At 45.2% G+C, this 27,219-nt stretch overlaps 1 protein-coding gene across 3 annotated transcripts in view; it reads right to left on the reverse strand.

The window, feature by feature from the left end:
* HSD11B1 (hydroxysteroid 11-beta dehydrogenase 1) overlaps positions 1–27,219 on the reverse strand; it is a 53,628-nt gene that overhangs the window by 25,410 nt on the left and 999 nt on the right. The window contains exon 2 of one of the 3 annotated variants that reach the window (XM_083172822.1): positions 11,688–11,822. The exons of 1 other annotated variant lie outside the window; for it this stretch is intronic. In XM_083172822.1, coding sequence (XP_083028948.1) covers positions 11,688–11,748 — 61 coding nt within the window. In that variant the 5' untranslated portion in view covers positions 11,749–11,822. Of the gene's footprint in view, positions 1–4,699; positions 4,843–11,687; positions 11,823–27,219 lie in introns of those variants that run through there. One more of the 3 variants, XM_083172821.1, reaches the window with a different exon arrangement.

Here is a 27,219-nt window from a genome sequence, read left to right on the forward strand (position 1 = left end):
AGTTCGCTGGACTGCGAGTGAAAATCCCACCCATGTGCATGGCTGCGCACATATTCACAGCTGTGCACACAAGGGGAAATCCATTCGTGATCACTCACCATCGAATGGATCCCCCCCCCCCCTATTCGCAAGTGCTTAATAAGTCTAGACTTATACAGCGCTGCAAAGGAGAAGGAGGCCACTTCTGACGTGTGCGGCCCACTCTGCCAATGGCCAGGGAATGCCAAACGTTTGCAGGCTGTCAAGCATCTTGCATACAGGCAGCAAAGGCTAGCCTTCGCTTGCTCCATTTGTACAGACAGCTCGCACATGTGCAGTCATCCGATAATCACTTGGGCTGTGAATTTGCAACCAAGCATGCAGGCTTGAATTGGGCCCATGGAGTCCAGTTTACAGAGGGTTAGTGTTATTTGTGTAACAAGAAAAGGTTGGTGATTGCAGAAGCAACCCTATGCTAACAACTTTATATCTTGGATACTGAAGAGAATTATTCTATGGGAGTTTCACATTTCAATTGGGCCTGGGAAAAGAGACAAGGTCACCTAGTGTATGATCATGTACAGAAGTCTCTAGATGGCATTTGTACAGGAATGTTGGTAAGAAATCCGGAAAACCAGCATGTGAAAGGAATGCAAACACTTTGCGACTAGCCTAAATCAGCAGATAAAGGGCCAGATGTATCAAGCTTCGAAAAAAAGTGTTAACGCTGAGAGTGATAAACAACCAATCATCTCCTACCTGTCATTTTTAAAATCCATTCTGCAACATGGCAGTTAGTAGCTGATTGGCTGGCTCTTTAACACTCTCCATTTTATCACTTTTGGAAGCTTGATACATCTGGCCCTCACAGAGAGTACAAGAGTCTACTAGAGAATCACACAGGCCTGAAGATCAATGTACTGAGATCTCATAATGGTGAATATGAAGCTAGAGACTAAATAATCTACTATACAACGGAGTGAGTGAAAAGACAAATAGCAAAGAGCACAGCCTGCTAAATGGTGCAGGCTGTGCCCCACCACAGCCAGGGACAGTGCGTCCCCTCTTCACTGCACCATGCTCCCCAACTGTCGGATCGTCTGTCAGTCACAGTGTAGAGCGCCAAGTCTGGGACACGGAGAGGGGTGCACTGCCCTGATACTGATAGGTGCTCCCCCTCTGTGTTCTTGACTCAGCACTCTGCTCAGCAGGCTGTGCTGTGACTGACTAACTGCAGGCCTGCTGGCTGAGAAAAATCCAGTGTGGAGGGGACACACTATCAATGGCTGTGGCAGGTGGTCGGATGGAGAGCAACAGGAGCAGCAGCAGCAGTGGGCACTGGCAGGCCCCAATAAATGGTATGTGACATAGAGGAATCGGAGTGGGGCATAGCTGACACAGGTAGCTTTGAGGAATGGCGACAGGGCCGACACTGGGAAGGGTGGTGTTTGGCAAATATTTCACTTGTGGGGGGCCACCCAAATTCAATTGACCCGGGCCCCCAGGAGCCTTTATCTGTCCCTGGTACATGTGTTTGGTTGCAAAGTACTGTAATGTCCACATTCCTAAAGAAAAAAGTAGCAGCTGGATGATGATCCAAAGTCCATCAAGCTAGGATACTGTCAACAGAGCTCATTATCAGGTTACTGCTGCCAAGGCTACAGATTATACATCAGCAGCAAAAAGATTCGGTATTTATGTATTATCTGGGCTCCCATGTTAAATGCACCCCATTTTTTCATACCCCTACTATCCAACTACGCATGGAGTTGATTTTATATAGTGTGGCGAGCGCAGCGAGCCACCGTGCCCGAAGCGTGGCGAGCGGACGCGGTCTCATAAGAAAATCGGGAGCCCAGATATAACATAAGTACCAAAGTTTCTAAAGTCGACAGATGTAGGGGCAAACGAACTAAAGATTCTAAAACTTAAGAGGTGATGTTGCCCATAGCAACCAAATAGATTCTATCTATAATTATCTATAATGCAAAAGAGAAATGATAGACATAATGTGATTGGTTGCTATGGGAAACATCACCTCTTTTTCATTTTTAGAAGCATTAGTAAATTTACCTCGTAGTGTTTCCCAAGACCACTTCTGCTAAAGTCAAGTGTAACATCACAAAAACTTGTGAAGCTAATTATACCTGGAGCTGCAAGTGTCAGATACTAAAATGGTGATCAACCACCCAGCAGACATTCTGTGAGGAGCAACAAAGAAGAAGCTCCTATAAAAGGTGAAATGAGGAATTTGTTAACTTTGCGTGCTGTGACCCTCAACCCTCCAAGACACAAAGTCAAACAGCGACTGGCAAGAGTGAAAAGTGGCAATAGGTCCAAAAGAAGGATAACCAGGAACAGAGGACAAGAAAACCAATTCCCAATATGAAGCTTTCACTAATTGAAAGATTCAAGATCAAAAGGGGTGTGGTATGATTCACCGACAGTCGGGATCCCGACAGTCATTATACCGACGTCAGGATCCCAACTGCCTGGTCTCAGACAGTGTGGCCAGCGCAACAAAGCCCCTTGCGGGCTTGCTGCGCTCGCCACGCTGCGGGTGCGGTGGCGAGCTACGCTACGCTCGCCACCTATTCTATTCTCCCTCTATGGGGGTCGTGGACCCCCACGAGGGAAAATAGCTGACGGCCGTCGGGAACCCGGCTGTCGGTGTTTTAACAGTCGGGATCCCGACCGGCACCCATCAAAAGAGCTTGGGCATGCCTACCAATTGTTTGAGGATCAGTTCCCCCTGCCAGCCACTGTGCAGTGGGGGATAGATCATCTATTCAGTGTAGCAGAGTGGCTGGGGGCATGGCCAGCAACTTACACAGTGCTGGCCATGCCACCATAGTGTAACAAAAATGGGGGAGGGGCTTGAGGCCACAGCATAACTGTGGCACCACACCCCCTTTGACCTAGGCCATGTCCCCTTTTCTTCCACATGAGAATAAATATTCTTAAATTTAAAATGTTGGGAGGTATGCTGGTGAGTAATACAAGCTATGGAGACTGATGTGCTTTTTCCTGTCAAAATCACATAAAAGTGGCCATATTGCACTAATGGATGCTTTTGCTCTCTTGGCACAGGTCACATTTGCCCCACCCGCAGTGTACATAGTTTTGCCCATTAGGAGAACAAGTTTGCCCTGTGATCAAGTCTGAATTAGGCTCATAGTCCCTGCTGTCAATAGAGTGATTCAGTTTGCAAACAATTTAGAAAAAGAGCACTGGATAGTTGTCAAGAATATGTTGAGATACCCGAGAGGAACAATATACTTAAGGCTGAAGTTCAGTTAGCTACAAGCATTCTGCAACGTCAGTTTGGGAGAAGATGAATATAAAAGGCCATAGATTGGGTTTATTTACTTTAACACGTAGTGATATACAGGCATTTTCTGAGCGATCTCACTAGATATAGTGATAGCGATGCAAAGCCTGCGCCTCGCTTTCGCCCTGTGATAAATATCCAGCATGCTGGATATTAATCGGTCAGGGCCAGTGTTCTCATCAGAAAACACTATACAGCACTGTGTGCTGAGCGATCTAGTATTGCTCATAACTACATCTCCCCGTGTGCTGGCCGCTTAAGTTGGGATTTCGGTACTTGTTTTCTAGCACGGCGCCCATCGCATCACATACCATAAGGCATACGATGGTATGCGATGCAATGCGATTTTAGCCGATGTTATACAAATTTAAATTGTATACCATCGAATTGTATGCCATTGTAGGGCATATACAATGGTATACGATTTTAAATTGTATAAGCACCCTAATGGGTGTTTTCAATGTTAAATGTGCCCCCTATAAGATAAATAATTGTATAAGCACCATATTAGGTGCTTACAATGTTAAAAGCACCCCCACGCCTCCCGTACTATCAACTACAACCTCCGACCTTTTCATACCCTCACTATCCACGTCGGCGTGGAGTTGATTTTATATAGTTAAATGCAAAAGGTGCTTTATTTATTTTTTAACCTGCAAGAAGTGTTACTGTTAAGTGTGCCATAATAGTCCAGCTGTGGTGCACAGTGTCTCGTGTCAGTCCAAGGGTGATGCTAAGTGTACCATATAAGTCCAGTTTTTGTGCCGCTTTGCATAGTCATCCAGCTACCTCGGTGCAACCTTTTGCCCTAAAAACAATACTGTGGGGTGTGAGGTGTTCAGTATAGACAGGAAATGAATGTTATTGAGGTTAATAATAGTGTAGGAGCAAAAAAAAAAAAAATATCAGAACACGAAACACGAAGATGGTGGTGGTTTGGAACAGATCCAGATCCAAAACACTGCCCTAGATACAGACCCAAAACACGTTTCACGAAAAATTAAAAGTGCCTGGTGCACACCCTTACTTTGCATATGATGTATCGCATGCACACAGCTGTGAGATAGGGGATGCTGGGATATGTAGTTTAACAACATCTGGAGTGTCAAGGTTAGTCATCACTGCACTAGAGGATATTGTGAAAGATATCGCTCAGAAAGGGGCTTCTGAGCAATAGATCTCACAATATCGTCTAGTGTGCACACTCAATATTGTTAATGATGCACGTTCCTGCGTGTCGTTATGTGATTGGTGTCGGCAGAACATGCAAGTCAATTTAGCAATGTAACCAAATGACCTGCATGTTTAGCTGATGATATTGTTCAGTTTCTACAGACTATATCAGTAACATATAAAAGGATATATCTGGTAGAAAGGAAAAATACTTACCTGGTTCAAACACTTTTTTATCTGAGAAGAGGTAAACAGCCAAAAGGATCCCAATCACCGCAACCAGTGCTTTTTTTAATAGAGCCATGTAAGGAGTTGATGCAAGCTGTGTATGAGAAACTGCACGCTCGTACACTGATCACACGTGCTGCAGGGAATGAATGGAGCTGCTGGTGAGGTGGAGCTTGTTACATAAAATATGGGATTGGTCTGTTTATCAGGAAAGTCCAAAGGCTTGTTAACTTTACCAGGCCTATTGCCTAGGTAAAGTTAACAAGCCTAGACATATCTGCCAATCCCATCTCTAGTCTGATTCTGCTTTTCTTTATTTTTAACCTGTGATATATTGGCTGACAGATATTTCACGTTAAATTGTAATTATTATCAGATATTTAATTTAGACCAGATTTATTTCAAGATATCATCAAATATCACAGAAGGGTATGTATAATTAGGTCGACAGTATGAAGGTCTAAAGGTGCCCATATACGTTGCATTTGCACCGTGTGATGCGATGCGTGCTCCCGCAGGCATCTCATCGCACTGTATAAAAAGTTTATGCTGCACATACTTTTCAGAATCAGAATCATCTTTATTGGCCAGGTATACTTGCGTATGCTTGGAATTTTTTGTGGTAACAGTGCAGCATCAATCAGGGAACACAAAGGGGGTGGGAAGAGAGGCATAAACATACATCACATACATTTCACATGTATCTAGAAAAGTTCGAGTTAGTATTTGGTATGTTCAATACGGTTTAGTTGGTGGACAGCTATTGGGAAGAAGCCTTTTGTAGTTCTTGTCGTCTTTGCTGGGATGGACCTAAAACGTCTGCCTGACGGAAGGGGTTCAAACAGGTTGTGGCCAGGGTGTAGCTTGTCCGCCAAGATCTTTCCTGCACGCTTATTGACCCTGGTTAGGTATAGTTCATGGACAGTGGGGAGCTCCGCCCCAATGATCTTTTCTGCCATCCTCACCACTCTTTGCAACTTTCGTCTGTCATTCTCGTTTGCTCCTCCGAACCAGATTGTGATCGAGGAGCAAAGGACAGACTCTACTATGGCAGTGTAGAAGATGAGCAGCAGCTCCTGCGGGATGTTGAATTTCTTGAGTTGCCTCAGGAAGAACAACCGCTGCTGAGCCTTCTTGACAGTTGTAATGATGTTGGGACCCCATTTGAGGTCGCAGGAAATCTTTGTTCCTAGGAATTTGAAGGAGTCGACCCTCGACACTACTCTGTCAGATATTATGAGTGGGTGCATGGCATTTGGTTTCCTTCTGAAGTCCACCACCATCTCCACCGTTTTGAGGGGGTTGAGGTCAAGGTTGTTTCCGCTACACCATTTAGTTAGCCGATCCACCTCCCGTCTGTATGCCGACTCGTTTCCATCCATGATTAGGCCGATAACCATTGTGTCGTCTGCAAATTTTATAATTTTTACTGACTGTTCTGCTGAGGTGCAGTCGTTTGTGTAGAGGGAGAAGAGCAGGGGGGAGAGGACACATCCTTGAGGGGCACCGGTGCTAATTGTGCACGTGTTTGAAATGAATGCGCCTGCTTTCACCGCCTGTTTCCTTTCAGTCAGGAAGTCAGTGATCCAGGAGCATGTAGGTTCTGGGACTCCTAGTGAACGGAGTTTTGGCTCCAGGATGTGAGGGATGATAGTGTTGAATGCCGAGCTGAAATCAACAAATAGTATCCTTGCATAGGTGCCTGGACTGTCCAGGTGCTGTAGAATGTGGTGCAGCCCTAGGTTGACTGCATCCTCGACACTTCTGTTTGCTCGGTAGGCAAACTGCAGGGGGTCGAGGTGAGCATTTGTAACAACTCTCAGGTGGTTCAGCACCATACGTTCAAGCACTTTCATGACCACTGATGTTAGTGCAATCAGCCTGTAGTCATTGAGGTCTTTCGCAGTTGAGCTCTTGGGAACCGTGACGATAATTGAGGCTTTGAAGCAGGTGGGGACCTTGCACATTTCTAGTGAAGTGTTGAAAATCCTGGTAAAGATAGGGGCGAGCTGTGTTGCACAGGTCTTGAGGGCAGATGGAGACACTCCGTCTGGGCCTCCAGCTTTCCTAGGGTTGACCCTCTTGAACATTCCTTCTACCTCTGTTTGGTCCACCTGGAGAGTCTGGGGGTGGCAGTTTTGGAAGGAGGGTGGGCAAGCCATTTTGCCCCGGTCAGGGGTAGGACTGATGCAGGTAGCTTCCTTCTCGAACCTGCAGTAGAAATCGTTCAGCTCGTTCACTAGTTTCTGGTGCATGGTGGAGGGGGTTCGAGAGATCTTGTAGTTGGTTATAGCTTGCATGCCTCTCCAAGCTGACGCGGGGTCGTTGGTTGACAGGTTGTTCGCCAGCTTGTCTGAGAATGTTTTTTTTGCCAGCTTGATTTCCCGTGTTAGGGAGTTCATGGCCTGTTTGTACAGGACAATATCACCACTGCGATAGGCTTCTTCCTTTGCCCGACGGAGCTTCCTGAGTTGACCGCTGAACCATGGCTTGTTGTTGTTGAAGGTGCGTGCTGTTTTGATTGGCACGCACAGGTCCTCGCAGAAACTGATGTAGGCTGTCACTGTGTCGGTCAGATCGTCTAGGTTTGTAGCGGAGGATTCAAAGACTCCCCAGTCTGTGCATTCGAGACAGGCCTGAAGCTTCATTTTTGCCTCGTTTGTCCAGCTTTTGACTGATCTGACCACTGGTTTAGCTGACCTTAGCTTCTGGGTGTAAGTTGGTAGAAGGTGGACTATGCAATGGTCAGAGAGGCCCAGAGCTGCCCGGGGGAAAGCCCGGTAAGTAGACTTGATAGTGGTGTAGCAGTGGTCTAAGGTACGTCCTTCCCTGGTGTGGCATCTGACTTGCTGTCTGTACTTCGGTAGCTCTTGGGACAGGTTGGCACTGTTGAAGTCGCCCATCACTATAAGCAGTGCTTCCGGATGTTTGAGTTCTGTGTCTGTTATCCTGGTGGCCAGTTGGAGTTAGTTGGGCTTCTTTCGCATTTCCTTGGGGAGGTATATACACCCCCACCAGGACTATTGAGGCAAATTCCCGGGGGGAGTAGAATGGGTTGCATTTAATGATGAGTGTCTCTAGTTGAGGGCTGCTTGATTTACTCAGAGTTTTTACGTCGGTGCACCACCCTTCATTTATGAAGAAGCAGATACCTAATCCCTTGGTTTTTCCGGTGAGCTCCTTGTCGCGGTCAGCCCTGAGGAGACTGTAGCCCGGCAGTATCACCGAGGAGTCGGCAATAAGTTCATCTAGCCATGTCTCAGTAAAGCATAGGATAGATGAGCCAGCAGTGCCTGATCTTGCATCATTTATGAGCAGGGACAGCTCATCCATCTTGTTTACAAGGGATCGGGTGTTCGAGAGTAGGATAGCTGGGAGTGCAGATCTGTGACCTCTGCGTCTCCACTTAACTAGGGCCCCAGCACGGCGGCCCCTCTTGCGAGTCCTGAGCCTCACATATCTTCCTGTCAGCCTAGCTGTTAGGTGGGGGGCCCCTCCAGGCCACTTGGCGGTGGTAGGGGCATGTCTGTTCCTACTGGAGGGAGCCAGCGGCCTGGCTGGGTTTGCCCTCATTGTTGTCAGGGGCTCAGTTCTGGCTATCTTCTCAGGTGGGCACTGAGTCACACCACTTCCTTTTTGGGCCCCCATAAGTAGGCCCTGGGGGTTTACTTTTCTGCTACCTCTGTGAATGGTTCTCCATGGTCGCCGGTCCACTCTCCAGCAACTGCCATTCAACTTTGCTGCATCCTTTCTGCACAGGGCAGCAAGGGCAGCATGGACTGTGAGGGCTGCCGATCTGCCCACGTCCCGCTCCGTCAGGCTCATATGGGTGGTCTGCACCAGGGGTGAGCTCCATTTCAGAAGGGCTTCTCTGCTGTGCTTGGTTACCACACTTGGCAGGGTCATCACACTCGAGGACAAGGACAGGGGGAGACAAGGGGAGACATGTAGTTTGGTTGAGCTGCACAGCTCCGAGGCAGCCTTCTGCGGCGCCATATTTGTGGTATCCAGTATGATGAAAACACTTTTACTCAAGTCTGTGAGTGCTCCAGGTTATTGCTGTGTTTGGTTGCTTCTTTCTTTGTACTGCCATCTGATTGCATCTCACGTAAATCACATACAAAACGTATGCGCTGCAATACGATCCAGCCCATAACGGGTGCAACCATCACACCGTGTATGGGCACCTTAAGAAAATAAAAACACAAATGAAAATACATTGACAAAAAATACACTAGCCCCCACAGGAAAAAGATAAAACATACCTCCCTTGAAAAATAAAGATCATGAAAGGCGCCTTGTGTGCCTGGAATGACAAACTTTCCAGACTGTTTTGCTGCACATCAGGAGTTCACTAACTACAGGGGTTGCCTGGTATTTGTGGGGGAGGGTTGGCGTTAGGTTACAGTTTTGCTGATTGGATGCTTTGAAGGATAGGGGGAGTGGTTTGGGTTAGTTTGCTGAACGTTCCAGAAGCCTCTGCCTCTTTGCTCCGGATTGTTTCCCGTCCCACCCACCCACCCAAGTATTTTTCTTAGTTTAGAATGGCATGTTGTGTCAGCCTTTTACTTGTGGCGGTTTCAGAACGGTAGTTAGTTTATTTGTATAGTTTTTTTCCCTGGGGATGGCTCCAATTTAGAAAATGGCTTCCTATTACATCTGGGAAAGAGGGCATCACCGGTCCAGGTGGGCTTTCTGCCATTTTAGTTGAGCGACATTCCTCAAGTTGTGGTAGGATGGGCAGGTAGCCCAATTTTGTGTTGATGATTTTCCCCGTGAGGGTAGGGCGGTGAGCCGTTCCCTCGCGAGTTGCTATCGTTCAAGGATAAGGCAGGAGGTCTGTCCTTGAACGGTGGGGCAGGTGGCCCCTAGGATTATTTTATTTTAAGAATTTTTTACCTGACGTTTATTAAAGTTTCATATCCTACCTGAAAGTTTTTACAACCGTCCTTCTCCCCGCCACCATACTTAGTGAGGGCAGATAGTATCAGTATCAGAAAAGGGGAAAAGGGGTAAAGGGAGTTTGGGAGAGTTGGGTCCGCACTGGTCAGTGGTAATCAGCCACTGTTGAGGTTGTAGTTGTATAGATATAGTGTCAGATCTGTGAAAAACTGGCGACAGATCCTATAGTGGACAAATGGTTCCTGAACACCAATAGTTTAGTAGATATGTGGTGTCCTTTTTATTGGACCGCCAGTGGTGCTCCCCTGAGTATATAATGTATTAAGTAAACATTTATTCCAAGAGAGTAAGAGAAAAAAAGAAGTACTCTGGGTGGGGGCACCCTTGTATCACAGACAGAGGGCTTGCTGGTATTGCTATTGTCTAAAACATAGGATTTTTATTTGGGAAATTATTAAAAGGGGTTTAGGTAGTATTGTTTCCTTGTCTCAAAAAAGCGCTCTGCAAAAATATATAAGGGTTGATAGTATGGGCTTTTTGTAGCCTGGCAGCTAGTTACACAAGTCTATGTAGCTTTCTGTGTAACCGTTGTGATCCTCATATATCCCCAATAGGTTATACCAACATGCAGGTAAGTAGTTTTAGGGGGTTATAATCATGGGTCACACTGGAGAGGCAGTACAATCGGATAACCAGTAGCACGTGTGTGAATGCAGAATCTCTGTTTGCCTGTCTTGCTGCTGTTTGGCCAGCAGCAGATTTTAGTGTAGATCTGCTGGTGTGTGTGATAAAACTGGCTAGGTGGATGAGCAGAGGCAAAGTGTGTGGGCGAGCTGATGGCACAATACAGTACTAAAACAATGTGTATATCACTGGGGCCAAGTCCAGCGGTTACCTTATCCTGCTGCTGTAGTGTGTGCTCGGAGCTCCTGACAGCCGCTACGCTGCTCTCTTCCTGGTTGTCACTGTCTCTCAGCTGTGCGCCGGTCACGTGTGTACATAACGTGGTCGGCGATCCCGACATATGTTTCGCTGGGGGCGCTTGGTCATGGGAGGTGTGGCTATCTGCTGGGGGAACCCTGTTAGATATTGTATTTTGCAGCCTATCATCAGCTTAGTTGCGTGATTGGCGGCGGGGTCTGTCCTATTGGATCTTGGTAGTCCTGGCCAATCTGCTGTGGGGGCTTGGTTGCCCTGACCAATCAGGCTCCGGAATGATGTTCCTTTTGATTGTATAACGGGGGCCTGAGTTCTATGCTGCACACTTAAAGACTTGTTAGCGATATTATAGTAATTATATTAATTGCACCGATAGGAGGTCTTGGTTGTTATAGAAATCTTTGTGTGTTGTTTGTTTTTTGCATATTGGCTGCGTGCTACTCTTTGGGTTCCTCTTTGCAATTGGCCACGGATTGTCAGATTTGGATATCTGAGTTTTTTTTTAGAAGTTTTTTAAATAGAATAGGGGAAATAATGGTTTAAAAGGGTTAAAAACTTTCTTTAAGGTCATTTGGCAGTTATTTATAGAGGGTTCTGCGCACAAGAACGTGGTTTGTATATGCGTATTCAGCAAGATTGGTTGTTCAGCGCCTTATCCTATGTGCTTCATGTGGTGCTTTTAACTGTTAGGGTGATAGTGAAAGTGTAGTTAAGTGGTGGGCTGCGGTGTATTGCTTATATTGTGCCCTTATTGTGGTATACTAAATTAGAAATGGATGCTAACACTTTATGGTGACCCATGTAAAATAGTGGAGTGATGTGAGTGTAATTTAATAATAATAATAATAATAATAATAATAATAATAATAATAAATTGGACTACAATAGGTAATAGTGCATTTTAGAGAGGGCGAAAAGGACCTCCTGATGGAATTTATCAAACACATCAATCAGAACAACTTGAACATTCGATTGACCCACAACATCAGCCAGGAACAGCAACCCTTTTTGGATCTAATGATCTATAAGAATGAGGAGAACCTGATTTCCACAAAACTATACAGGAAAGAAACAGCAACAAATACATTATTACACCAAACCAGTGCCCACTTCTTACCAACCATTGAGAACATACCCAAAGGTGAGTTCCTCAGACTCAGGAGGAACTGTTCAGATGAGGAAGAATTCAGAACCATGAGCAAGGAGCTATCCACTAGTCTCCAGGACAGAGGCTATAGCAAGACATCCATAAAAAAAGCCATGAGAAACTCTGCAACAAAGAAAAGAGAAGACCTCATTTACAAAAAGACTACAAAACCAAAAGATGATACAATAAGATTTGTGGGCAATTACTGTACAGAATGGAGAGTAATCAAGAATGCAATCCAGAAGCACTGGGCAGTATTACACCTTGATGCCACACTCAACAAAAAACTGAGCCCACGGGTTCAAATGAGCTGGAGGAGGTCAAGGAATCTTCGTGACCAACTAGTATCCAGCCACTTCCAAAGATGAAGAAGACCCACAAACATAACAACAGGCACGTATCCTTGTGGGAACTGCAAAATCTGCCCACACATACACGGCGCAAAAACAATCCAGGACAGATTCGGTAAGAATGTAAAATTACAACATTACATCAATTGTAACATGAAAGGAGTTATTTACTGCATCTCTTGTCCATGTGAACAAAAATACGTCGGGATGACTACCAGACCGCTTAAACAGCGAATATTGGAGCACATTGTGACAATAAGAAACGCAAACTCCGATCTGACAAAAATGAAGAAATTAACAACTGTAGCCCGCCATTTTCATACCACACACAAGGATAATTACAAAGGACTGAAAGTACTTGGCCTGGACAAAGTCAACCTGGGGATACGAGGTGGAGACCTAACCAATACCCTAGCCAGGAAAGAAGTGGATCTTCAAACTAAACACAATCAACCCAGTTGGGATGAATGAAAACATAAATTATGGCGTTTTCCTTTAAGAAGACTGAAGAAAGAACCAGTGATTTTCACTCCTCTCCTTATTCAGCAACCTTACTGCTTCTAAGCACCATATAGACTCACACTATAGCCTTTTCTTAATTAAAATTATATCACAGTTCATTATTACTCAGTAGAGTATTTTCAACTCAACGAGCACTAGTTATGTGTTCAATTTTTATAGTCACACCCCCCTTCTTTTTGCACATTTCAACTACCCTATTATCAACTAACACTTCACCTGGACACCTTGCTTGGATCCCACAAACCAGATGGAGACCATAACAATTAGAGATGTGCACCGGCCACTTTTTGGGTTTTGGGTTCTGATTACCTTGAGGTTTTGGGTTCTAATGAGTTTTGGCAAAACACCTCCTAAGTGTTTTGAGTTTGGATTTTTTTGGGTTTTGGGTTATGATTTTTTTGTTAAAAATGCATAAAAACAGCTAAAATCGCAGAATTTGGTGGTTTTTTTTGCTCCTACGCTATATTGACCTCAATAACATTCATTTACACTCATTTCCAGTGTATTCTGAACACCTGACACCTCACAATATTGTTTTTATTGCCAAAGTTTGCACTGAGGTAGCCCCAGACCAGACGGTACATACGGCAGTATAGCCAGTGAGCCCCACAGAGATATACGGCAGTATTTAATTATTTATTAGGCAGGCAGTATTTAATTATTTATTGGCCAGTGAGCCCCAGACCACAGACCGCCAGACTGGCAGATTCAGTGCAGGCAGCAGTGCAGCACCAGTGGACTATATATATTTATATTTAATATAATTAATTAATAATTATATATATAATAAATGGCACAGCACAGCACCAGAGGTATGCCCCAGCACAGAGGAGACAGTAGTACTACAGGCAGGTACACAGTTAGACTGTTCTCCTAAGCAGAGGAGAACATAGTACACAGCAGCACTGAGGGAGACAGCCCTAGCAAATAAAATAATTAATTACAGCACAGCTCACCAGAGGTAGACCGCACAGAGGAGACAGTAGTACTACAAGTACACAGTTAGACTGTTGTCCTAAGCTGAGAACAGAGTACACAGCAGCACTGAGGGAGACAGCCCCAGCAAATAAAATAATCAATTACAGGCAGCACAGCACACCAGAGGTAAACCGCACAGAGGAGACAGTAGTACTACAAGTACACAGTTAGACTACTACACAGCAGCACTGAGAGACAGCACCAGCGATTGCAAAAGCTCAAGGTCAAGCTCAAGTTTAAGCCCCAGCAGCAGCACCAACACACCCTCTCCCAACCCACTACTTGACTGGAGTGAAGATGGCGGGGGCGCGGCAGCTGCTTATAAAGCCTCGCGAAATCCGACGCCGGGAGATGACGTTCTAATCACGCGGACGGACCGAGTCAGGCGGGAATCTCCGAGCGCTGCTCGGAATCGGGCTCGGAATGATGACGTCCGTGGGGGCTCGGATCTCTCAAATCCGAGCCCGCACATCTCTAATAACAATACGATCAAACCAGTGCTGGATCGCCCAAACTCTGCCGATCTTGGAAGCTAAGCAGCAAAGGGCCAGGCTAGTACTAGGATGGGAGACCACCTAGGAACACCCGGGGCGAAATGTAATGGGAGGCGTTTTTTTTTTTTTTTGCGATTTTTTCCGCAAAATATGCCGTTTTCGGGCATTTCCCGAAAATCGCATATTTTATAGGGTGCAAATCGCATTTTTTAGTTAGACTAAAAATCGCATCCAGATGTTTTCCCATTAAAAAGGATAGAACTCGCATATTTAATGGGTTGCGATTTTTAGTAAAGGTTACTAAAAATCACAAAAAAAATAGACCAGGTTCTGACTGGCGATTTTATCAGAAACATGCACAGATCATTGAGATCTGTGCATGGTTCTGTTGTAAAAAAATAGTTAAAAGAAAAAAAAAAACGAAAAAAAAAACCGGCGTGCGGTCCCCCCTCCTAAGCATAACCAGCCCCGGGCTCAAAAAGCTGGTGCTGGTATCATAAAATCAGAGGGACAGACAAATAGGGGCTCCCTTGATTTAATGAAACCAGCACCAGGCTCAAGGTCCAGCGCTGGTTCCCAAAATACGGGGGACAAAATGACTAGGGGACCCCCGTATTTTAAGAACCAGCACCAGACCCAACCAGCCAGCAGGGTAATGCCACAGCCGGGGGACACTTATTATATAAGGTCCCGCGGCCAAAGCATTATCCCCGTGGCTGGTCAGCATGGGCAGGGGTCCTGGGGAAGTGGGGACCCCCCCAATGAAGGGGTCCCCCCCCTCCAGGACTTACCAGCCCATGCTGAAAGTCCGGGGCTGTCCCCGATGCCCCTGGGTGGTGGGCATCGGGCTGATGCAAAGTGTAAAAAAAAGAATAAAAACTATTGTCTTCTACTGTAGAACTATGAGTCCCAGCAAGCCTACCCCGCATGCTGGGACTTGGAGAACCACAAGTCCCAGCATGCGGGGCATTAAAGGGCCCGCTGGCACTTGTAGTTCTACAGTACAAAAAATAGTTAAATAAAACACACTGACACCCTGAAAAATAAAAGTTTAATACATACATAACACACACATACTGATACTTACCTACCTTGAGCCCGTAGGTCGGTCCCTGGATCCTGGTCCGGGGCTCCAGGGCTGAAGAGTCTGGTTCCGGGGCCTTGGTCCTGGTTCCGGGGCTGGTCCGGGGTCCGGGGCTTTGGATCCTGGACCCCGGAGACATCAGCCCTGGAGCCCAGGACCCCGGACCAGCCCCGGAACCAGGACCAAGGCCCCGGAACCGGACTCTTCTGCATTTTACATTTACAATTTACATTACCGCCCCCGGTATCATATTTCATACATGGACTTCTGGCTTTATCATATCTAGATATATATATATATATATACAAAATGATGTCACAATAAAAAAATGCCCTATTGTAGTCCAATTTATTATTATTATTATTATTAAATAACACACCACTCCACTATTTCACATGGGTCACCATAAAGTATTAGCATCCATTTCTAATTTAGTATACCACAATAAGGGCACAATATAAGCAATACACTGCAGCCCACCACTTAACTACACTTTCACTATCACCCTAACAGTTAAAAGCACCACATGAAGCACATAGGATAAGGCGCTGAACAACCAATCTTGCTGAATACGCATATACAAACCACGTTCTTGTGCGTAGAACCCTCTATAAATAACTGCCAAATTACCTTAAAGAAAGTTTTTAACCCTTTTAAACCATTTTTTTCCCCTATTCTATTTAAAAAACTTCTAAAAAAACCCACAAATATCCACATCTGACAACCCGTGGCCAATTGCAAAGAGGAACCCAAAGAGTAGCACACAGCCAATATGCAAAAAACAAACAACACACAAAGATTTCTATAACAACCAAGACCTCCTATCGGTGCAATTAATATAATTACTATAATATCGCTAACAAGTCTTTAAGTGTGCAGCATAGAACTCAGGCCCCCGTTATACAATCAAAAGGAACATCATTCCGGAGCCTGATTGGTCAGGGCAACCAAGCCCCCACACCAGATTGGCCAGGACTACCAAGATCCAATAGGACAGACCCCGCCGCCAATCACGCAACTAAGCTGATGATAGGCTGCAAAATACAATATCTAACAGGGTTCCCCCAGCAGATAGTCACACCTCCCATGACCAAGCGCCCCCAGCGAAACGTACGTCGGGATCACCGACCACGTGATGTACACACGTGACCGGCGCACAGCTGAGAGACAGTGACAACCAGGAAGAGAGCAGCGTAGCGGCTGTCAGGAGCTCCAAGCACACACTACAGCAGCAGGATAAGGTAACCGCTGGACTTGTCCAGCGGACCCCCCAGTGATATACACATTGTTTTAGTACTGTATTGTGCCATCAGCTCGCCCACACACTTTGCCTCTGCTCATCCACCTAGCCAGTTTTATCACACACACCAGCAGATCTACACTAAAATCAGCTGCTGGTGAAACAGCAGCAAGACAGGCAAACAGAGATTCTGCATTCACACACGTGCTACTGGTTATCCGATTGTACTGCCTCTCCAGTGTGACCCATGATTATAACCCCCCAAAAACTACTTACCTGCATGTTGGTATAACCTATTGGGGATATATGAGGATCACAACGGTTACACAGAAAGCTACATAGACTTGTGTAACTAGCTGCCAGGCTACAAAAAAGCCCATACTATCAACCCTTATATATTTTTGCAGAGCGCTTTTTTGAGACAAGGAAACAATACTACCTAAACCCCTTTTAATAATTATAAAATCCTATGTTTTAGACAATAGCAATACCAGCAAGCCCTCTGTCTGTGATACATGGGTGCCCCCACCCAGAGTACTTCTTTTTTTCTCTTCCTCTCTTGGAATAAATGTTTACAGAGGACAGATAGTATTAAGATTTTTAATCTCCGGAAGATTTTATTTAAAAAAAAATTTAGTTAGATCAAATAGGCCGCCCTCCTTTATAAATAAAAAGGTTTACCCCTTTCACGCCAATTTCAGTTGTCCATGTCTTTTTTGATAAGTTAGGTGTAAGAATGATGATGTGCATGCATGTCTGTGTAAGGTTTATGAATAATTATTTGCTCTAAATTACTTATTTTTTGTTTTACATATGGCACATGGCACATGGGGTGTGGTACCCATGTGTCCTACACAGGGCTTGACGGTTAGTGCAGTCAGTTTCAGAGTCGGGTAGGGAGAGACGTCTATGTGAATAGGAAAAAAGTAGGGTAGACAGCCGCTGGACAGTGTAGGGAGACACAGAGGTGAGATGTGCTAGGAGAATAAGGACTACAATGAGGGGTGACAGGGACCATGCCTCACACCACCAGCATACTCCATACATCCACACATACTACCACCATGGACAGTGACTCCTAGCACCCCAGCTCCTACCAACACAAAACTGTCCAATATAGCCTAATGTGTGGCCCATGGGATCTCAGCAGCTTTGCATTCCCTGTGCTGATTACACAAAATGATTGGCCCTGGTACCAGGTTACCAGCACCCCAGAACTCATCCATAACCACACAACAATAGTTCCTGATTGAGCCCACTTTGACCTCCCCAGTTGGGCTCCTGCATCTTCCACCATCTGCTTATGCCATGCCTCCATTAACTTAACAACAGCTGACCTTATGTTGGCCTGTACCAAGCCATCCTTCCAGCGGGCCATGCCCAGAACGGGGGTCCCTGCACCACCACTGTGTTATAAAAGGCCATCTGTGGGGCCGCTGGCTAGCTCTGCTGATGTGAGGGCATGGCCCCTGCCGGTATACTAAAAGAACAACATATTCAGGAGCAACTGTCCCAAAGGGTGGAGGGCATTTGAAATGCACACCAAACTATCCCCCTGCTCCCCCAACATGCCGGTACACATGCGTTCGCATGGGCCGATGTTTTTCCTATGTGCATGCGCCTGGTGCGGTTCATGCACCCAACCTTGCAGCTAATGGGGGGGTCATGGGGCGGCGGTGCGGACCGTTAGCAAATGGGAACGCTCATCGTTTCATGGGCATTTCCATGAGAACGCTGGGCATTCTCATAGTAATGGGCCAATGATGCGGGTGCAGAGGGTGGGCAGCTGACATCACCGGATGTCAGCTGCCCACCCACTTCCCTCAGAATGTACATGCAGATCTAAGGTTACTCTGAGCACACGCTGCAAATGGTGGGCCGGCGCACCACCATTTGCAAGGCGGGGTTTGGTTGACTCGTAACAATGCAAATTTGCATCCAAGCGAATCAACCAGAATAACCCCCAATGATCGCAGTGCACATACGCAAGGCCATTCAGCTAAAAAAATTGAGGGTCAAATGTAATAGGGTGAGAGTTTCAGAAAGTGAGAGATTTTGGGAGAGTTTTCCCATTCTTTTTAAAGCAGCAATCAATTACACTGAAAAAACAGGTTGATTTTGACATGTAGTTTATTGCTGCTTTAAAAAACTTGTTAAAACTCTCCCAAAATCTCTCACTTTCTGAAACTCTCACCCTATTACATTTGGCCCCCAGTGTCTTTTTTGATTGCAAGCCATTTGAAAGTTGATTGACAGGAAGATGTCATTTGTGGGTGTCACCCGGCCATTTTCTGGGAGTGTCAGGAAAACCGCAGACATGCCCAAGCATTTTCAGAGAGGGTATGTGACATCAGCTCTCACAGTTAGACTAGGCTCTGGGTTACGCACAGACTGCACACATTAGAAAAATCATTCCATAGTGAGTGAGTTGCGAATGGATTTACAGCTAAATGCTGATCGGTGTTATTTTCACAAGCCAGTCACAGACTTGCACGGGGTGGGTTTTCACTCTGTCAGTACGGCAGACTGAATTAGGCCAGGGTTGCCGAATTTTGTTATCTCTCCGGGAGTAGCCTGGAGAGGAGAATTTCAGCAAGAGTTCGGAGCGATACTTGAGCATGATGTCATTAAGCCATGCTGGAAAATGCCTCGGTTTGCCTATATCCACGGAGGGGTGGGGCTAAATGATGAGATTATGACACTTTAGCCCCTCCCCATCGGGAGATTGGCAAATCAGGTTAGCTAAACGCCGCGGTCAGGGGGGGAGGAAGACAGAATCCGGGAGGGTTGACCACCTTTCCAACCTTCTGACCTTTGTTTCCTTCGCAGATGGAAATTATTTGCTTGGCAACTTTCACATTGATTTTAACAAATTCACTTGGCACATGAAGAGTTAAGTAAAACCCTATAATTTTGAAAATATCTGTGTGTAGGGGACGTAGCCTGGAAGTTGATTCACTGTACGGCTTTGCCAACTAGGCTCCCGTTCCCTGCCCCCTGACCTTTCTGATTGCTTAGTGAAATGACAGGTGTTGTACCCAACAGTGTTCCTCATCCAGGACATTGCTAAGCTATGCTCCTTCCAGGAAGGATAGGTGCTGTATAAGCCTGAACCTCCCTGGCACTCTGGGAACTGAACCTAGGGGTGAAACTACCAGATTGAGTGGGGGGGGGGGGGGGGGGTATGGAAGTGGGCCTACAGTCCCATCCTATACAGGGCTAAAGTTGCTCATACACGTACAATTTGGGCCGATTTCACCGGATCCCATGGTCCCATATGTATGTCCCTATTGCAGGTGCCTGGGCGAGGGGGGGGGGGGGCATTCCTCTTCAATGGAATCCTAAACCCCCACCATAAAGCCCTCCTGCAACACCTGTGCTTCAGAGTATTTGGGGTACCTGCACTCTTGGATATCCCTTGCCTCACTGGAAAAGTGTTACAATTGCCAATTCTTTCCTGTTACTCTTCATGATGGGATGCAGTTAAGATCCCGGCGGTCAGGATCCCGGCGTTCAGAATCCCGATGCCGGAATCCCGACCGCCAAAATGCCAACACTTTCTCCCTCCTGGGGTGTCCACGACACCCCTGGAGGGAGAATAAAATAGCGTGCCGAGCGTAGCGAGGCACCGGGCCCGCTGCGTGGCGAGCGCAGCGAGCCCGCAAGGGGGGGCGTTCCACGTCCCCCCCTTGTCGGCATTTCGGCTGTCGGGATTCCGGCGTCGGGATTCTGAACGCCGGGATCCCGACCGCCGGGATTCAATACTGAATCCTTCATGATTACTAACTATTTTTAATTCATGGACCATCTGTAACAATACTAGATGCAGTTTTGCCTCTAGCACCACCTTGTGGTGGATTATCATCATTACATTACATATATTCTGTGCAAAATACCAAAAATAAGAATACAACCTACAGTAGCATTACCTTGGTAAAGCCATCCAAATGCAACTAATACAGAAGCTGAAGTGCTAAGCTTATATAGTAGCTATACCTGGTAGAGGGGGTTATTCAGACATGATCGCCCCAATAACCCCCAGAAATGATATGTGCTTAAAACCCCTCAAAGCATTTTTTCTTATTTATTTGTATTTTTTTAAATCTATTTTACAATTGTTATATAATTTTGTTGAACTTGCAGGATTTCTAAGGCTACAAGTGGAGTACCCAAGGAATCTGTACTTGGACCAGAACTTACTGTAGTTGTGTATTCAATTAGTGCTGATTTTCCACCTAGTCGCAGATACACGTATTTTCACCACTTTCTGCGTTTTTGAGTCTTTTCTCGCCCATGCTGTTTCACCTTTTTTGAGGGGCAAAAAGGCATGGGCGAGAAATGATACAGAAACAGTAAAACATGCCTACAATTTTACTGGAAAGTGGTGAAAGCACATGCAGCTGTAGATCAGTAAATTAGCTGCATATTCACGTGTTTTCATCACTTTCCAGGCGATAATGCCCACAATTTTCACCTGGAAAGTGACAAAATTACATGAACAGGCTGCTGTTTCACAAAGCCATGAGTTTGTGTCTTTTTTTTGCCCATGCCTTTTAGCCCCCAAAAAAGGTGAAACAGCAGGGGCAAAAAGTTGTTCTAAAACTGAGGAGAATGGAAATTGAATATTCACTGGGCCCATTTTTTTTGCATAATTAAATACCGCCCTTGATCTTTGTTAGGGATATTGCGAATGGTATCAAAGGGAAAGTATGACTTTCTGTAGATGACACAAAGGTATAAAATATGGTAGACACACCAGGAGGGGTGAAACAAAAATGACTGATAATCTTTTTAGACTACTGGAATGGTCAAGACGATTTAATGCATAATCATGTGCTTGAATCCTAAATTTCCAAAGCATACCTCTCAACATCATCATTGCCCCAAGTGGGACTCCCAAAAAGGGGTGTGTCCTCAGCAAAAAGGGGCATGGTTTCATGGGATGATGAACCTGTAAGCCATGCTTGTAATTTGTTGTTAGTGTGGAGGCATGCCAACATTCCATCTGTCTACTATTCATGCAATTCACCAGGGGGAATTTAGGACAGTAGTGAGATACACTGTGCCCAAAGTCTAAATGTAGTATTAATGGCACACCATTAAACAGTGGGTTCAAATATAAAGTCACACCTTGCTCTCTCCCATTAACATTGTCCTATGGCACTTTCATCTCCCTAGCTCTACTCACCCCACAGTTGGCTCAACCTTGGTTTGTTGAAAAGTATTTCGGAAATGTCCCTCTGTCGCCACACTTTCATCCCCTTATATGGCCTTCCTATATGACAAGCACTTCCCCCCAGGTTCTGACACCAGTACATTTATGTCGTGGTGTAGCCTAGGTCCAAGGGCGTAACTACCATAGGTGCAGGGGGTGCAGCTGCTATGGGGCCCAGAGCTGAGAAGGGCCCACTTAGCTTGACAAAGTATAATGTGCTGTATACATTTTTCAGCATTAGGTGATAAATAGGGGCCCTTACAATCTTTTGCTATGGGGCCCACATGTATCTAGTTACGCCCCTGCCTAGGTCTCTTCCGCATTGGGCAGCTAGTGAGTGGGAAGGGAGTCGTTTCTTTTGAGGAGCTGCGGAGGGAATGGAATTTGTCAGCAAGTGATTTTTGGTGTTATTTACAAACCCACTACTTGTCGATCCTCCACTCTAACTCCCTTTGAACATCCATGCAAAGCTAAGGACTCCCCTTACCGTCCTATCTCCAAGACTTATAACCTCTTCTTAGTGGATGCTAGTATAAATCTTCCCTGCTTTGCTAAAAAGTGGAATATAATAAATGAAGGTTGATTTAACGGATGCCAAATGGGGAAACATTTTCCCACTAGAACATGCTTGTTCCCCCAGCACGGCAGTGGTGGACACACAATATAAATTGATGTTGCGGTGGTGTAGCTATCCTGATACTATATCAAAATGGGGTTGCGTTTACCTAATGTCTGCTGGGGCTGCTTCTCACCCCGGGGAACCCTCTCCACATTTAGTGGGAATGTCCCTCCTTACAGTGATAGTGTCATCTGTACATCTGGGTGAACCGGTCCCTACAGCTCCCCTGTTTTGGCTGTTTCATTATACGTTGGGACCTGTTCCAAGATATAAGAAATCTCTCTTATGCCATATGAACAATGCAGAGATGGCCGTCATTCCAGTATGATGGCGATCTTTCTCTCCTCCAACGATCATAGATCGGTTTCATATAGTGGATATGTATGTGGTTATGGAGGATATAATGTCTTCCGCTTGGGCTGCATGGTTAGCCTTTACAGATTCTCCCACATATGGGATGATCCTGGAGTCTATTCCCCTCCCCCAATTTCTTAAGGTGCCCATACACAGTGCGTTTTTCGGGTGCGTAGCGATGCACACTTCCGCGTACATCCTATACTTCTGCCTATTCATAATTTGATTGTATTCTACTTCAGCCTATTCGCAAACTGATGTATGAGCAGTCTATTAAAGTTGTTTTTACCTTGATTGATTTACCGCTGAAGAAGTCAATATAGACTCTCACCACTACAATCCATCTTGAATTCAGCTGCGAGGATAATCTTCCTAGCCAGACGTTAATTGTCTGCAAAGCTACTCTGTCAGTCGCTTCATTGGTTGCCTGTATTATACCGTATTCAGTACAAAGTACTTCCAACCCGACCTCTTCGCTCTTCACAGGTTCCACATCTCTTATCCACACACACACACACACAAACACACAAACACACAAACACACATTACTAGCTCCCATTTACAATTGCAGGACTTTCTTGGGCTTCACCCACTCTGTGGAATACTCTCCTACACACAATAAGACTCTCCAGTCTCCAAAACTGCAAGCGTTCCCTGAAAACTCACCTCTTCAGGCAGGTTTATCAAATTCCAGAACCAGTTACTTTCCCCTTATATACTGTTCCTATCCAATCACATCCCCATTGTACAGGCCACACACAGCCTCTCTTTCCTTTTCACATTTTCCAGTAATTCCCTGACTACTAGATAGCAGTGGACTCCTGTAAAAGGTTATTAATACGTTACACTACCGAATATAACTATACCCGACCACCCGCCCTCTACCCAAGGCCAGATAAGAGAAAGGTGTCAAAGTGCATACCGCACAAATCACTGAACGGTCCTATATCCAAATTCCAGTGTCCTAATCACCCGTACAGCAATAACTAGAACACAGTAACAAGTCTGGCGAACACTTTTTAATCTTTAACCACACACTATCTTACTTCAAAAGTGCGTAAGCACCTCACCTTATATGTATGTGTGACCTGTATGTCCATTTTAATTTCTTATCAATTTCACATATAAGCGGAGTGGACCCGGACCCGTAGTTCCGTATATAAGAACACGGATATCCGGCTCCCCTCTTAATATTTTAAGAATAACTAACAATAAAGGTTAAGTTTTAAATGATTACATAAATCATCTCTTTTGGTGTGCATCCACCGCGCAATTTTCTTTTCTCTTCTAACCACATTTTCCATCCTCCTGACCCCTGGCCAAACTGCTGGGTTCCCGTACTATACAGCACACCACGCACCTTTGCATTCTGGTGGAATTAATGCAATAAAGAATATCTATCCTTTTGTATCAATGCCCATTTCCCTATAGATTGTAAGCTTGCGAGCAGGGCCCTCATACCTTTGACTGTAAATACCCAGTTTGTTTTATCATTGCCTCCTATTGTAAAGTGCAAAGGAATATGCTGCACTATATAAGAAGATAAATAAATAGTAAGGATGAAAATGTTCATGGCCAGTGCCACTGACCCCTCACACAACAATACTGACTTCTTAGAACTCGGGTGAAAGTGTGGGGGTGGCATCTTAGAAGTTCAAAACCCGCTGTTTGCATTAATTGGGCAATTCAGCAGAGGTCACATATGCGACCCCCTGTGCAGTTTCACTGTGGTTGAGTCCTGCAATTGAATAGTGATTCCATAGTAGAAATGTGATTACCTTTGCCTGATTGACAGGCAGAGGCATTTACTGGGAGGAATGTGATGGGGCATCTGGCATTTCTGGTTATGGGGGGCGTGTCGCTCATGTTTTCCATGAGGGGCTAGGCCAAGGACTGTGACATGACATGCAGTTTCCTTTGAATTGCAAGCCGGGCTATGACAGGCAGCCGGAGTAAGGGTTAGACTTAATGTTCACAAAGTTCCTCTTAAACGCAATATATAGATCTCAACTTATACCCTAAAGCAGGCATGTCTAACGTCAGTGGCAAACGCAGGATTTTCAGAAGGGGGTTTCCAGAGGGGCGGAGCAAAGCACGGAGATGGTCACTTAGGTGACCCAGTATATGCCGGGTCAGTTAAAGTATTATAGATAGACCAAATGTATATAAATAATAAAATATATATATATATATACACACATACATATATATATATATATACATATATACATATATACATATATACATATATATATATATATATATATATATATATATATATATATATATATATATATATATATATATATATATATATATATATATATATATATATATATATATATATATATATATATATATATATATAGCAATGTATTAGGGCACCTACTGATCCTCCAGCTGTAGGGGTGGGCGAAGCTTTGATATCCACCGGGTGGTAGAGGGTATTATATCAACCGCTCAGCATGTAGGGCCTGGATCAGTAATTTCCACTAATTACCCCTTTACTGCACAGATGGTGGGAGATGAGGTGGGAGAAGGGGACATTGGGCTGAATGAAGGGGCCCTGATACATAACTTCCAGGGTGGTAGAGGATGTTTAATATGCAGAGGGGTATATAGTGGAGTGGGCTTATTATTCATAATTGTCTGGTGGGAGGACAGCTTGCTTGACTGCAGATATCTCCAGTTTCCAGAAATAGATTTCTTAGATTTTAATGGAATTAAAAACTAGAGAATCCCACCTACCAAATGGTATTGGGGACTAGCGGATCAGAGTTCAGGAGACAGAGCAATCTGCCAACGAGTATATAAAACTATATACCAGGTGTGTGGAGCTGGAGCAGTAACCAGCTGCAAGCTACTAGTGTCCATCAAAGCGGGAGAGTCCCAGCTTTTGGAATATATCCTCAGAAAAACTCTAAGTTAGACAGAACCTGAAATATCTGACTGGGAAGAGCAATTAACAGGCTTGGATGGGGACCACTGCTTTGAAGTCCGATATCTCCGGTTCCCAAGGGCCGATTTTTACAATTCTTTTACCCATGGAAAGAGGGGACCCTCAGCTTTCAGACTAAGGCCCTTAGACTCCTGGGGGGGTTTCTGGGTACTCAGAAACCCCCCCTGCGTGCGCTACTGCACGTTGGCACTCCAGATGTTTTGAAACTACACATCCCAGTATGCTTTGCCACAGTTTTGCTATTACAGAATGCAAAAACTATGGCAAAGCATGCTGGGATGTGTAGTTTCACAACATCTGGAGGGCCAACGTTGGACATGCCTGCCCTAAAGCATGGGTCTTCAAACTGTGGCCCTCCAGATGTTGTGAAACTACAAATTCCAGCATGCCTTGCCACAGTTTTAACACTCCCTTATAGCAAAACTGTGGCAAGGCATGCTGGGATTTGTAGTTTCACAACATCTGGAGGGCCGCAGTTTGAAGACCCATGCCCTAAAGCAATGGTTCCCAAACGGTGTGCTGTGGCTCCCTGGGGTGCCTTAGGACACTTGCAGGGGTGCCCCACGTTGGTGGTCAAGGACCAATTCAAATTATGTATGGTTAATTATTTATGGGCAAAACCAGTGCTAGTGGCTGCCAATCATAAAATGTGTACAAACAGAAGCAAATCCTGCCCTTTACCACATAACTGAACCTAAGAATCGCATATAAACCCAATCTACTTAATGCTATATGTATTCTGTTTGTTTATTTTTATTATTTTTGTTGCCCTAGGGATGCCGTGAAAAAATTCTGATACTCTAGGGTGCCTTGATTAAAAAAAGATTGTGAACTCTTGCCCTAAAGCATTCATTCCCAAACTCACCACATAACTGACGCCTAAGGATTATATATAAACACAATTTACTTAATGTAATATTTATTTCTGATTTTCCCAATGAGAAACTTTTGGTGCCGTGAAACAAATTCTGATACTCAAGGGCACCGTGGTTCAAAAATTTGTGATGTGGGAGGAGCTACAAAAGGGGCGGGGCACTACATTTAAAAAGAAAGAAAGAAAAAAAAGAACATAATTCCTCACTCCGTCACGCTTATTATACATATGCCACACACCGTGATGGCCGTTATACATATGCCACACACCGTGATGGCCGTTATACATATGCCACACACCGTGATGGCCGTTATACATATGCCACACACCGTGATGGCCGTTATACATATGCCACACACCGTGATGGCCGTTATACATATGCCACACACCGTGATGGCCGTTATACATATGCCACACACCGTGATGGCCGTTATACATATGCCACACACCGTGATGCCCGTTATACATATGCCACACACCGTGATGCTCTATTATACATATGCCACACACCGTGATGGCCGTTATACATATGCCACACACCGTGATGGCCGTTATACATATGCCACACACATGATGCTCCATTATACATATGCCACACACCCTGATGGCCGTTATACATATGCCACACACCATGATGGCCATTATACATATGCCACACTCCGTGATGGCCGTTATACATATGCCACACACAGATGCCCGTTATACATATGCCACACACAGAGATGCCCGTTATACATATGCCACACACAGAGATGCCCGTTATACATATGCCACACCGTGATGGCCATTATACATATGCCACACACAGAGATGCCCGTTATACATATGCCA

The sequence above is a fragment of the Crinia signifera genome, chromosome 2, assembly GCF_055691185.1.
Source record: "Crinia signifera chromosome 2, ASM5569118v1, whole genome shotgun sequence".
NCBI classification, from domain to species: domain Eukaryota; kingdom Metazoa; phylum Chordata; class Amphibia; order Anura; family Myobatrachidae; genus Crinia; species Crinia signifera.